This window comes from Scardinius erythrophthalmus, assembly GCF_964197995.2.
Source record: "Scardinius erythrophthalmus genome assembly, contig: HAP1_SCAFFOLD_622, whole genome shotgun sequence".
Classification (NCBI taxonomy): domain Eukaryota; kingdom Metazoa; phylum Chordata; class Actinopteri; order Cypriniformes; family Leuciscidae; genus Scardinius; species Scardinius erythrophthalmus.
The window spans coordinates 12,501-26,198 of NW_028295999.1; the positions used below are offsets into that span (position 1 = coordinate 12,501).

Consider the following 13,698-nt stretch of genomic DNA (forward strand, 5'->3'; position numbering starts at 1 on the left):
AAGTAGTTACACCCCTTGTTTCTGGAAAACCATAGAAGAAATTGGTCATGTGACCACATAATTTTGAAAAGCAATCACTTTTACTCGTCCTCCAAAGAAGGGAGACACATGGCATGAGAGTTAAGCACATTTTAGTGCAAAAAACTGTTTTTTCCCTTTCAAAGTAAAATTTCTATGATTAAGGTTTTTTGATTGTAGTGTCTGGACAATCATAGACAAGTTTGAAACCATTTCACACATGTTTTTGTGCTTTAGTAGGCTACACAATGTTAGCTCTTAACTGCTGGATCATGCTAGTTTTTCAAACTTGTGGGTCTGGGGTGATTTGTGCCAAAGGGCATGGGGTAAGTTGTGCCAGATCCAGACCACCTAGAGACCTACATACTCACAGGGGATAATCTTGAGAAGTGAGGAGATGGGCATGCCTCATCAGTGTTTGACTTAGGCCTGCCTGCTATTTGTTTAATTTAGCTAACACTGATTTCAGGTTTGAGTTTGCACTATGTTATTAAAGAGAAGTTTTATTCAGTTTTTAAGTGGCCTAAGTCACAATAGGATGTTAAGAAATTAGCCTAGTAACTTTATTCTTATGTTACATAATTGACAGACAGCGTTCTGTCAACAGGCATCTATTGCCAAAGCCTTTTTTGCCTGAAATGAATCACAAATATCATATATTGTGTTGCTATGGTGCTCTAAATGGTTGCTAGGGCGTAGCTTGATAGCTTCACAATGATCCTGAGAGACTGATTGGTCGTCTGAGTAAAATGAGCCCACCCCCTTGTCTCTGTGACACTGTGATCCAGAGTTATGTTCAACACAAAATCCCTATGCAATTGACCATAGTAGGAAAACGCATGCTATGGTATTCCAGGGTGACAATATCTAAATAAGCCTTGAATGAGTAATTTTGTATTGAATTTATCTTGCTTTCATATAGCATTACAGTTCATAACATTAAAATGTTCTGTTTTACTTCAGAAATCACTGGCACAATTTACCCCAATGTATCTATTCCCCTAAAGGCACAACTTCCCCCGCACCAGGGGCAAGTTGTGCCATGAGACCACTTTTCCCCCAAAAGCTATATTTCTGAAACAATTTATTTCAGATCCAAAGTTATTGTTCTCAGGGATGCACAACATCCTGAAATATATGTAACGTTACATCGTTAAGTTGAAGGCATTACTGCCATGGCCTCACTTTAAAGTCACTTTGAGTAAAAACTGGCACAACTCACCCCGCTCTCCCTACAGTCAATAGCCTACTCATCTGGATTGAAGCAGCAAACATTAAGTGTAAAAGTAAAAAAATGACATAACATTATTTAATATTTGAATCAAAGCTTATATAGTGTTTTGACATCGACAACCACAACCAAAAAGTGCATTTTACCTCAAACTTGCAACTAGTTAACTTTCTAAAACAGGCGCAATCGCTTCTTGGGTCGACATTAACACACGGACAAAATTATATTCAGAATTTAAAATATTTTGATACCACTTTTTAATGTGAGATTGTAAGGTGTTCACGAGATAGAGATACTAACCTTTCGCGAACTTGCTTTCAACGTCGAACGAACACTCGTTCTCATGGAGACGCGGTGTGCACGGAGGGGAGGGGCTGTGTGTGTGTGTGTGTGTGTGTGTGTGTGTGTGTGTGTGTGTGTGTGTGCGTGCGCGTGTGCGCATGTGAGAGACGCATGAGTGACAGAGAGACGGAGGGAGAGCAGGGAAAGGAAATGCAGCTGAACGAATACGCTGCGTGTTTTAAATAGCGTTAAAAAATGAAAGACCTTGACAAAGACGAAAACTAAGGACATTTACTCTATAATTTTATTTTAGTTAGTTTTGCCAAACACACATTACAGTTTTAGTTAGTTATCGTTTTTTTGTAATGCCTCGTTTTTATTTTTATTTCAGTTAACGACAATGTTTTTTCCCACCTAGTTTTCGTTTTTTCGTTAGTTTTCGTTAACGATTATAACCTTGCAGTGCACAGACTTTTATTTTTTAAAGCACACAGACTTTTATTTTGACAGCGCACAGACTTTTATTTTGACAGCGCAGTTTTATTTTGACAGTGCACAGACTTTTAATTTGACAGCGCAGTTTTATTTTGACAGCGCACAGACTTTTATTTTGACAGTGCAGTTTTAATTTGACAGCGCAGTTTTATTTTGACAGCGCACAGACTTGATTTTTTAAAGCATACAGACTTTTATTTTGACAGCGCACAGACTTTTTGACAGCGCACAGACTTTTAATTTGACAGCGCAGTTTTATTTTGACAGCGCACAGACTTTTAATTTGACAGCGCAGTTTTATTTTGACAGCGCACAGACTTTTATTTTGACAGTGCAGTTTTAATTTGACAGCGCAGTTTTATTTTGACAGCGCACAGACTTGATTTTTTAAAGCATACAGACTTTTATTTTGACAGCGCACAGACTTTTATTTTGACAGCGCACAGATTTTTATTTTGACAGCGCAGTTTTATTTTGACAGTGCACGGACTTTTATTTTGACAGCGCAGTTTTATTTTGACAGTGCACAGACTTTTGATTTTTTTAAGCATATAGACTTTTATTTTGACAGCGCAGAGTGTTATTTTGACAGCATCTGGAGTTTTATTTTGACAGCACCTCTGTGCAAATTCACAGGAATGTACATTCATTATCAAATGAAACTAATAATAAAACATATTATATAATAATAATAATAATTAAAGATGGCTAAATATTTATTTATATCAATAAAAGTTTAAAAATCTAATAAAAAATACTAAACAATGTCAAACTATTATTTTTATTATTATATTAGTTAACTATAATATTATTGTTAGTGATTTAATAAGTTTAATTAAAATACATAAAATATAGAATAAGAAATAGTCCTCATTTACCATGACTATATTTTTCTTTTGAGAGTTGTGTTGAACTGGTGTGTGTTGAGTGATGCGTGATCTGCTGTCCGCAGCTGCTTCCTCATCAACACGGCCGACCGCATCATCCGCGTGTACGACGGCCGGGAGATCCTGACCTGCGGCCGAGACGGAGAACCAGAGCCCATGCAGAAGCTGCAGGACCTCGTCAACAGGTGGGTGAGTGTGTGTGTGTGTGTGTGTGTGTGAGTGTGAGTGTGTGTGTGTGTGTGTGTGTGTGTGTGTGTGTGTGTGTGTGTGTGTGTGTGTGTGTGTGTGTGTGTGTGTGAGTGTGAGTGTGAGTGTGTGTGTGTGAGTGAGTGAGTGAGTGAGTGAGTGAGTGAGTGAGTGAGTGCGCTGACCTCTCTCCGCCCGCAGGACTCCGTGGAAGCGCTGCTGCTTCTCCGGCGACGGCGAGTACATCGTGGCGGGGTCGGCCCGTCAGCACGCGCTCTACATCTGGGAGAAGAGCATCGGGAACCTGGTGAAGATCCTGCACGGCACGCGGGGGGAACTGCTGCTGGACGTAGCGGTGAGACACCGGGGTCAGAGGTCATGCAGGACACAGTGTGTGTGTGTGTGTGTGTGTGTGTGTGTGTGTGTGTGTGTGTGTGTGTGTGTGTGTGTAACCACACTGTGTGTAGCTGCGTCCGAAATTACATACTTCCCTACTATAGACAGGGTTTGCACACAGGGTTGACAGCACACAGACACACACACACACACACGTGATCATCACTAGGGCTGGGCAAAAAAATTGATTTTTCGATTAATCGTTTTTTAAAAAGTGGTCGATTCAAAATCGATTCTCAAACGCCACGAATCGATTTTTTTCCATATTTATCTATTACCCAAAAGCCAGTATTAGTTTTCCTCCACTGTTCATAGGCTTGCAAACTCCATTTTATAGCTAATGCTGTGAGATTTTATGTTTGTTTTATCTTCATAAAATAACATATCATCATAAAATAACCTCAACTAGTGCTGCACAATCAATTATATCGCAATCGCGATGTCAAGCCTACGCAATTATATGACGTGAATGTCCTGAGTGTGACACACAGAAAGACTCGCGCTGATATCATGCGTGCGCACAAGACAGCCCAGAATACAGTTCTCTTTCACACTTGAACTAACAATAACACACACAATTATGCGAAAATGTCTTTTTGTCGAGTATCTTCATAACATAGGAGCAGTCGTGAATGAGGCGCGTGTGAGATCCGCGTCTCTGTCAGCAGCAGCGGTTGGTCTTAAAGGGACAGTACACAGTAGCCACTAATTATCTCTGTCCTTAAAGTTAATCAAAGAACAAAGGGAACAGATAAAAACACTCACTGCTCTTGACTAAAGAACTTTTGTAACTTTAATAAGGATTAGTCTATATATACTTTATAATTAATGCATCGCAGACTGTTTGATAACTTTATTCAATTTCTGTATATGTCCTACCTGTTAGACAGGAAGGGCACAGATAAATATATGCAAGTTTTTTTTTAATGTGTGGATTGTTAACCTGTTTGATCAAGGCATGCGACTGTTCTGACTTGTCCAATTTTCAGCATCAATTTTTCATCTTGCATCAAAATCCTGTCTATTCATTGTATGCATTTGAAATACAGAGTTGTTTTAAATGTACCCAGGTGTACCTAAAATAAAAAGTTTAATATACAGATTTGTAGCTCTTAATTTCTTTTTAATTAACCACTTGTAAACTTATGTTTTTTTTTTGTTTTGTTTTTTTATAAATATAGGATTTGTATTAAATATATATTCATTGAGTGGAATCGAAATCAAATTCAGAATCGAAATCGAAAATCGAATCGAGAATCGAAATCGAATCGAATTGAGAGCTTGTGAATCGAAATTGAATCGAATTGTAAAATCAGAATCGATACCCAGCCCTAATCATCACACACTCTCACACATGTGATCATCACATACACACACACACACACACACACACTCACACATGTGATCATCACATACAAACACACACACACTTTCTATGTATAACAGTTCTATTTAATATCGTATTAGACAGGACCGTTAGACAGAACTAATGAACAGGAGAATGCGAGCGCCGTCAAAATAAAAGTCACAACAACAAGCGTGTCTTACGTCACTTCAGAGTTCCTACTGGCGCTGCGAATGAAACCAGTAAAACGTTCCTAAGCGAACCATTAGTTCTCGGGGGAACACCCTGGTGGCGAGTTCCTATAACTATTCAGTGCGAAAGCCCTTATTGAAACACATGCTAATATTTGAGAATCACTATCAAAGTCCCTAGTGTGGGATTACACTGAAGACTGTGTGTGTGTGTGTGTGTGTGTTTACAGTGGCACCCCGTGCGGCCCATCATCGCCTCCATCTCCAGCGGTGTGGTCTCCATATGGGCTCAGAACCAAGTGGTGAGGAATCATTCTGACCCAGCGCTCTTCGCTCTTCACGTCTGGCTAAACTTGACTGATCAATTCTGCATTATTTTTATTACACAGTTTCAAATGTGTTTTTAGTGTTCGGTTTTTTTTTAGTTTTGACGTTTTTCTTTGTTCATATTGATTAATCCAGTTTATTTTGACATTCGCTAAATAAAATGTATATATAATAGCTAAATTTCACACTTTTTACTATCAAATAGTTTGTTTTTTTGGCATTTTTATTTATTCATATTGATTAATTCAGTTTATTTTGACATCCGCAAAATAAATGTTAAATATAATTTGCTAAATTTCGCATTATTTTTAATATTATCAAACAGTTTGAAATGTTTTTTTTCTTTAATTTTGGCACTTTTTTTCATATTGATTAATCCAGTTTATTTTAATGTTCGCAAAACACATTTTAAATACTGTATATAATTAGGAAACTTTTGCACTGTTTTTTAATATTACCTAAGAGTTTTAAATATTTTTTGTTTTTATATGTGAAATTATGCCATTTAATTTAAATATAGTAAATAACACATGCCTAACAATTGCTGCAATTACATTTATATTTATGTGACATATTTACTAAATTAGAAATTATGACAGTGTCAGGACTTTTATTTTGACAGCGCCTCTGTGCAAATGCACAGGATTCATTTAGACAGAATAGTTAAACAAAGACAGTGAACTACTGAAGACGGAGAGTGTCAAAATAAAAGTCCTGCTTCCGAAAACAGAAAAAATGCTCGGGTGATGTATCAGCTGTGCACTAGTAAACAAACAATCTAAACTCGCACACTTGTTAGTGTGCGGCCTATGGCGACGGTAGGAAGCTGACTGTGTGTGTGTGTGTGTGTGTGTGTGTGTGTGTGTGTGTGCAGGAGAACTGGAGCGCGTTTGCACCGGACTTTAAAGAGCTGGACGAGAACGTGGAGTATGAGGAGAGAGAGTCTGAGTTTGACATCGAGGACGAGGACAAGAGTGAACCGGAACAGACAGGTAAACACACACACACACACACACACACACACACTGATGAAGATTCAATTCAATTAATTTATTTGTATAGCGCTTTTCACAACACACATCATTTCAAAGCAGCTTTACAGAAAGTGCATGAGTCATTATTACAGTTTACAGTGATCTGATATCAGAGGAAACTGTCTAAGTTATGTATTTCAGAAATGTACATATACAAAATCACAGTTAGCAAAAAAGTTATTAATTTAACAATGTAATATTTTAATGCAGAAACAACGAGCTCATTGAAGTAATGAATACTTGTGTGTTAACAAATGATTATGACATTTAGAAAAATGAAGCATTGGTGCATGTTGATTCCGAGATGACACTGACCGTGTGTGTGTGTGTGTGTGTGTGTGTCAGGAGCCGACGCCGCAGAGGATGAGGAGGTGGACGTCACGTCGGTCGACCCGATCCAGGCTTTCTGCAGCAGGTCAGAAACACTCACTAATGCCCTGTACAGTAAATCTGAAGTAATCCGAGTCAGTGAATGACACAACTGTTGCCTTCTGTATCAAGCTCCGCCCACAGCGAGTCTAAACCCCGCCCCTCACTGCTTATATAGAGACAGAGCTCCGCCCACAGTGAGTCTAAACCCTGCCTCTCACTGCTTATATAGAGACAGAGCTCCGCCCTCAGTGAGTCTAAACCCCGCCCCTCACTGCTTATATAGAGACAGAGCTCCGCCCACAGTGAGTCTAAACCCCGCCCCTCACTGCTTATATAGAGACAGAGCTCCACCCTCAGTGAGTCTAAACCCCGCCCCTCACTGCTTATATAGAGACAGAGCTCCGCCCTCAGTGAGTCTAAACCCCACCCCTTGCTGCTTATATAGAGACAGAGCTCCGCCCACAGCAAGTCTAAACCCCGCCCCTCACTGCTTATATAGAGACAGAGCTCCACCCACAGTGAGTCTAAACCCCGCCCCTCACTGCTTATATAGAGACAGAGCTCCGCCCTCAGTGAGTCTAAACCCCACCCCTCGCTGCTTATATAGAGACAGAGCTCCCCCCACAGCAAGTCTAAACCCCGCCCCTCACTGCTTATATAGAGACAGAGCGACACGCATCATAATCTGAAGCCACGCCCACCATCTCCACTGACTCTGTACTGTGTGAAGCTGCCTCCTCGTCATTTATGACTTATAACAAAACAGTGTCTAAGTGTCTTAGTGGCCTAAATGCGCTCTGCCTCTATTAAACATCACATGAGTTCTGACATGTCATTTCCTGTGAGGACAGGAAACACACTCAACACTAATTAATGATGTTAAACACTCCAGGGACGATGCTCACTGTAGTTCTATTGTTTGTTCTCTAGATTTTAATGTGTGTGTGTTTGTTCATATTCCTTAATTCACTTTTTTGAATCCACAATATAAATTTTAAATGTTATTAGATAACTTTGGCTTTATTTTAAATATTATAGTTACTAATGTTTTTTGATTATGTTTTTATTAATGTTTTGTACTTAAAAATACTTTTTAAAATATAATTTGCAAAAATGTACATTTTTAATATTACCATAGTTTAAAATGTTTTTTTTTTTACTTCTACTTTATTTTTAAATATAAATTTTTTATTTTTTAAATATCATCTCAAATGTGTCTTTGTTTAATCTAGTTTATTTTAACATTCGCAAAATACTTTTAAACATAATTCGCAAAAATTTAAGTTATTTTTAATTTTATCATAATTTCACTTTTTTTGTTAATTTGTTTTTAGTTTTGATGTTTTCGTTTGTTCATATTTAATAGTTTATTTTGACATTCGCAAAATAAATTTAAAATGTAATTTTGTAATTTTTAATATTATCATAGTTACAAATGTTTTTGTTGTTCTTTTTTTTATCATTATTTAATCAAGTTTATTTGGACTTTTCAAAATCAATTTTAAACTTCATCCAATGATTTAGCTTTTTTTAATATATATATAATCATAAAGTTTTAAAAGTGTATCTCTTTTTGTTTTGACATTTTTGGTGCTCATTGTATAATCCAGTTTTTGGCTTTATTCACAATACTTTTTTTTTAATTGTAATTCGCTAAACTTCACGTTATTTTTAATATCATAGTTACAAATGTGTTTTTTGATTGTTCGTAATGTTTAATTAAGTTTTAACATTCACAAAATAAATGTGAAATATAATTCGCTAAACTTTGTGCTATTTTTAATGTAATACAGTCTTTGACCACAACTATTTCTCGCAGTCAGTCCATCTGAAATATAATGTCCGCTTCATGAGTTAGCGGTTAGCCTCGCTAGCGGCGTTTAACGGCGACTGGTGTTTGCAGTGACGAGGAGCTGGAGGACTATAAAGCGCTGCTGTATCTGCCCATCGCTCCGGAGGTCGAGGACCCCGAGGAGAACCCGTTCGGCCCTCCTCCCGAAGCCGCGGGTCAGACCGCTACACCCGACGACGGCTCCGCGCACAGCGGCCCCACGGACAAGAAACAACGGCAGCCGTCGGCGGACGGAGCGCCGCCCAAGAAGAAGATCCGCACCACCACCATCGAGCTGCAGGGCGTCCCGAGCGACGGTGAGCGCTAGTGCTGCGCGCTATCCCTGTTCATACCGAATACCAGTGTTTACTTTTGTTATGATATGAATTTTTTTGTATACCTCAATACGTGTGTATGTCACTTTAAAGGGGTCTTCGGATGCCCATTTTCCACAAGTTGGTATGATTCTTTAGGGTGCTCATGTAAAGTTTGTAACATACTTTGGTTAATTCCTCAATGGTTGTGTAAAACAACACCCTTTTACCTCCTCAAAAACAGCTCTGTTCACAGCGACCTGTTTCAGTGCATGTCTCTTTAAATGATAATGAGCAACTGCCATTACCTCAAGACACTAAAGTGATGCCTTGGCGGACAGTATACAAATGTCTGAGGGCGGAAATATGCTAATATGGGAAATATGCTAATACGGGACAGTCCGTCAGCGGTCGTGGGCGGAGCATGATGCTCAGAAAATCCAAACGGCTTGATTATTGAGAGTGTTTAGACTCTTTGAGGATAAAAAAGAAAAAAAAAGGAGTGAATAGATTTCTTTAATTGTATGGTGGTTGTGTCCACACACTGCTAAGACACATTTATATGCAAACACCGTATAAAAGTGCATTTAGCATCCGATGAGCCCTTTAACAGCGTTGGGAACGCAGCGCGACTCTGTCTGAGAGGGTCTTTCACTGTTCACTGGTGATGCTCAGATGTGTGTGTTCCTGTGACGGTGAAGATGGAGAGGTTAAACTATAACTGATAGCTGTCAAATTATATTACAGTGTTTCCCATACATTGGTTCACAATATCAACACTGTCGCCACAAATAGATTTTCCAAAAGGCATTGACATCGCTGAATAAACATGAGCACTGCACGTTTCACAGTCGAAAAGCGGCGCGGGTGTTTTTATATGAATGTATCTTTGAAGGGAACGACTGTCTTTAGTAAAGTTTCGATGTTATTTTCATTTAATCTTTCCGGATAAAGCAGCGTTTATGAGCGTTGCTGGTTTGTGTTCAGCCGTTACCGTGGAAACCGCTTTGTGTACAGCCGTTACTGTGGAAACCGCTTTGTGTACAACCGTTACCGTGGAAACCGATTTGTGTTCAGCCGTTACCGTGGAAACCGATTTGTGTTCAGCCGTTACCGGGGAAACCGATTTGTGTTCAGCCGTTACCGGGGAAACCGCTGTTTCTGCCGCTCCTACAGCGCCTCCTGCTGGACCTCTTTATAAACACTACCGTGAAACCGGTATAATTTTGAAAAACACCATGATATAATTGTTTGGTCATTCCGCCCAGCACTAGTGAGCGTCGGATCCTCTCCATCAGTCCACGCCTCTGACCTCTGACCTTTGTGTTTCTCTCAGAGGTTCATCCCTTACTGGGCGTGAAGGGCGACAGTAAGTCGAAGAAGAAGGCGGCGGGGCGACCCAAGGGATCTAAAGGTAAAGACAAAGACTCTCCGTTCAGACCCAAAGTCTGCCGGGACAGAGCAGAGGGGCTGGGGACGCCAGGTAAGACCCCGCTGCGACCTTTGACCCGCGGCTTGAGCTCAGCTGTGATTGGCCGCATCTACTTCCTGCTTGCCTTCCTGTCCTTCCTGCTCTGACCCCTGTGCTGTTCACACAATAACGCATGTGTGTGCGATCGAATGCTTCGGGTCTACTTGACCCAATCATTCCCATGATGCAACACTGTGACGTGCTAAAACTCGCCTAATAATTTAAAACTCGCCACACTAGATGCTAAACAAAAACCAGACTGATATTGGTATTACTACGGAAAATTGTTTTTAACATGAAATTTTACCAAGTTTTTCTTTAGTAATAATAGTTTTAATGCTTTTCGCAAAATACATTTTGAATTTCATCCTATAATTTCACATTATTTTTAATATTATCATACCGTTTTAAATGTGTATTTAAATGTCCATTTTTGTTTGTGCATATCATTAATTCTGTTTATTTTGACATTCGCAATATAAATTTTAAATGTAATTTGCGGAATTTTGCATTTTCATAATAACAACGCTTTTGTTTGTTCATATTGTTTAATCTCTTCAGCGTGAATTTTCACCGCGACAGAACGAATAATTTCCATGATTCATTCCCATGAAACAATATTTTATTTATTCTGTTATTTGTAACACTGTTTCATCACCACGAAATTTTGCTTTGAATGTGAATCTTTAACTGTGAATGATTCAGATTTGAAAGTGAATCTTTAAGAGACGAGCGATTTGAATGTTCAAATACAATCATTGCAGTGATTCATGAGTCGTTTTGAAAGAATCAGTTCAAAAGAGTCATATGGTTGTGAATTGGATTATGCAGCAATGATATTTTAGTATTATTTATATACTATAAGTATTATTTTATTTGTATTAGTTTAAAAAAAAAATTTTTTGTCATTTATATTAGTTTTTCTGTTTAGCTTTAATTTTAGCTTAGTAGCTAAGGAAACATTTCTACATTTTTTTTTATCTAATATTTATATTTCATTACAGCTTTATTTTAACTAAAAAAAATGTAATTTGTCATTTTTTTTAATTTCGCTTTTTTAATCTTGTAGCACATGAACGATTTGCTTGCGATTTAATATATGCAAATTTCCCCCTTAAATGGATCAATATGAGCTTAAGTTTTGGTGCAGTTTTGCATTGCTTTGTCGCTTCGCTCTTCGGGCCTTTACGTTGACCTGAAGGATTTTAACGATGCGTTTTTATTGATAAAAGTGTTAATTTGGCATATTTAGATGTTAAATTTAACCAAACGAATGCTGTTCTTTCAGGAAATCTTGTTTCGTCGGTGTACAAGCCGCATGAGGTGCAGGGATTGGACTGATTGGACACCGGCGCCCCCTGTCTGTGTGGATGAATGAGGCCGCTCATTTATATGAACTCTACGGACTGGAATTGAGTTGCGTTATTACAGAAGGACGTTACAGCTCAACAACGCCACAGTTTGAAGCCCGTCTGCTGCGTTTTCTCGCTTAGAGAGTGATAAGAAGAGGGAAGCATGTATTTTTACTTAGAGTAGATCGATCTGTCTCTGTGTTTAAGCACTAGTTGGGTCATATACTCAGTCGGATATATTTGTTTTGTTTTTTTCTGTGAGATCCTTAGACTGGTCGTGTTTTTTTTATATACATATTAAACCAGTTTGTTTTTTGAGACTGTGGTTTCTGTGTATGATGTTTTTTAATACAAATGTTTTCAGAGGAAACAAGAACATAAATCAACCTTGTTCGCATTTTGCAAATGTTTTTGTTTGTTTTTTAGTTTTGAAATTTTTGTTCATGTTGTTAAATCCAGTTTCACATTCACAAAATAGATTTTAAATTCATTTTGCTAGATTTTGCATTTTTGTTCGTTTTAGTCTATTCACATTGTTTAATCAAGTTTATTTTGACATTTACAATTTTTTTAAATATAACATTTTTATTTTTGTAAATAGCTCAAATGTGTTTTTGTTTCATCTAGTTTAACATTCGCAAAATACTTAACATTCGCAAAAGGTTACGTTATTTTAATTTTTTTTAGTTTTTATGTTTTTGTTTGTTAATATTTAATAGTTTTTTATATATATATATTTAACAGTGTTTTGGTACAAATGTTTTCAGAGGAATGAGGAACATAAATCAACCTTGTTCGCATTTCTACCACAGATCATGAGGTGAATCAACCGCCTCCATTTTGTTTTTCTGCACTAACAGCGTCCATCCAGCAGGTGGCGTCAGTGGTGCGTGCATGAAAGAGAGGAAGCAAGAAAGACATTTTTCTGTTATTCGGTTCCATTTTGTGCTTTTCTACTGTTGGATTCCATTTTGTGTTTCTGTGTTTTATTCCTTAACATTTTAAGTAGTCAGATTAGAAATCTGAGCTAATAGTAGAGATCCAAGAAACACTCAACTTCACCAGTGAAGAATCATCCTCCTTTTCGTCACCTGACTGGTAATCACTGTTCAGATTCACATTGAAACGCAAAAACATCATAATACATTTGGTTATTGTATCGAAATTGGTATAAATATGAATTAAGATCATATTTGTCAAATAGTCTTGGGGAAAATATGGTAATGGTCAAAGTTATCTGAAAATATCAAAAAGTTCGTCTTCACTTCAGTAGGCCTATAACTTACACTTTAATTAGTCATACTATACATCAAACAGAAATTGAGTGCACTCGCTATAAAATTATGTGATATTCCTGAACAAGTGGAATTTCATTTCCCACGAATGGAAATGGGAAATTCGTTGATCAAAGTATGTGGAAACACTGAGCGCAAATTGAGTTCTGAGAATGAATTAGTTTTGTTGACAGATTTCACTTATGAACGCCAACTTCAATAAGGACCAAAAAAACACTTGATGTAGCTAATTAAAATCTCATCTTTATTACAACCACATGTACATCATATTCCAAGAAAATGGTTTCTAAAAGTGGAAACGAGCAAAATCCAATGCGAGAGAGAGAGAGTCAGAGTTCCGTTAATAGCGCACGTCTCATCCGTTCAAATCCATTATTCACAGCGTTTGACTCACGGTGAAAAGGACGTCACGTGATTTTACCTCAGAAAGGGCGGGAGAGCGAGATGCGTCGCAGAGAGTCACAGTTGTGAGGAAAAAATTGTAAACACTCCAGTGCTCATGCACCAAAAATAGTGCAGGTGGGAAAGATCCTGATTTTCTGCTCAAAACAAAGATGACAGGTGACTCTGAAAATACTTCATCTTCTACTTTGGAAAATAATTAGGTCTCACTCATGAAACCGGAGCAGGACGAATTTGTGTAAAGGCCTGTTCACACCAAAAACGATAAT

The 13,698-nt window shown here is 38.0% G+C and overlaps 1 protein-coding gene across 3 annotated transcripts in view; it reads left to right on the forward strand.

The window, feature by feature from the left end:
* LOC308686669 (retinoblastoma-binding protein 5) overlaps positions 1–12,050 on the forward strand; it is a 19,263-nt gene extending 7,213 nt beyond the window's left edge. For 2 of the 3 annotated variants that reach the window (XM_081395108.1, XM_081395110.1), the window contains 8 exons: positions 2,979–3,098; positions 3,301–3,454; positions 5,262–5,333; positions 6,233–6,350; positions 6,738–6,807; positions 8,668–8,912; positions 10,246–10,392; positions 11,669–12,050. In XM_081395108.1, the coding sequence (XP_081251234.1) occupies positions 2,979–3,098; positions 3,301–3,454; positions 5,262–5,333; positions 6,233–6,350; positions 6,738–6,807; positions 8,668–8,912; positions 10,246–10,392; positions 11,669–11,721 (979 nt within the window). In that variant the 3' untranslated portion in view covers positions 11,722–12,050. The remainder of the gene's footprint in view (positions 1–2,978; positions 3,099–3,300; positions 3,455–5,261; positions 5,334–6,232; positions 6,351–6,737; positions 6,808–8,667; positions 8,913–10,245; positions 10,393–11,668) is intronic. The other variant, XM_081395109.1, reaches the window with a different exon arrangement.
* The last annotated feature ends 1,648 nt before the right edge of the window (positions 12,051–13,698 follow it).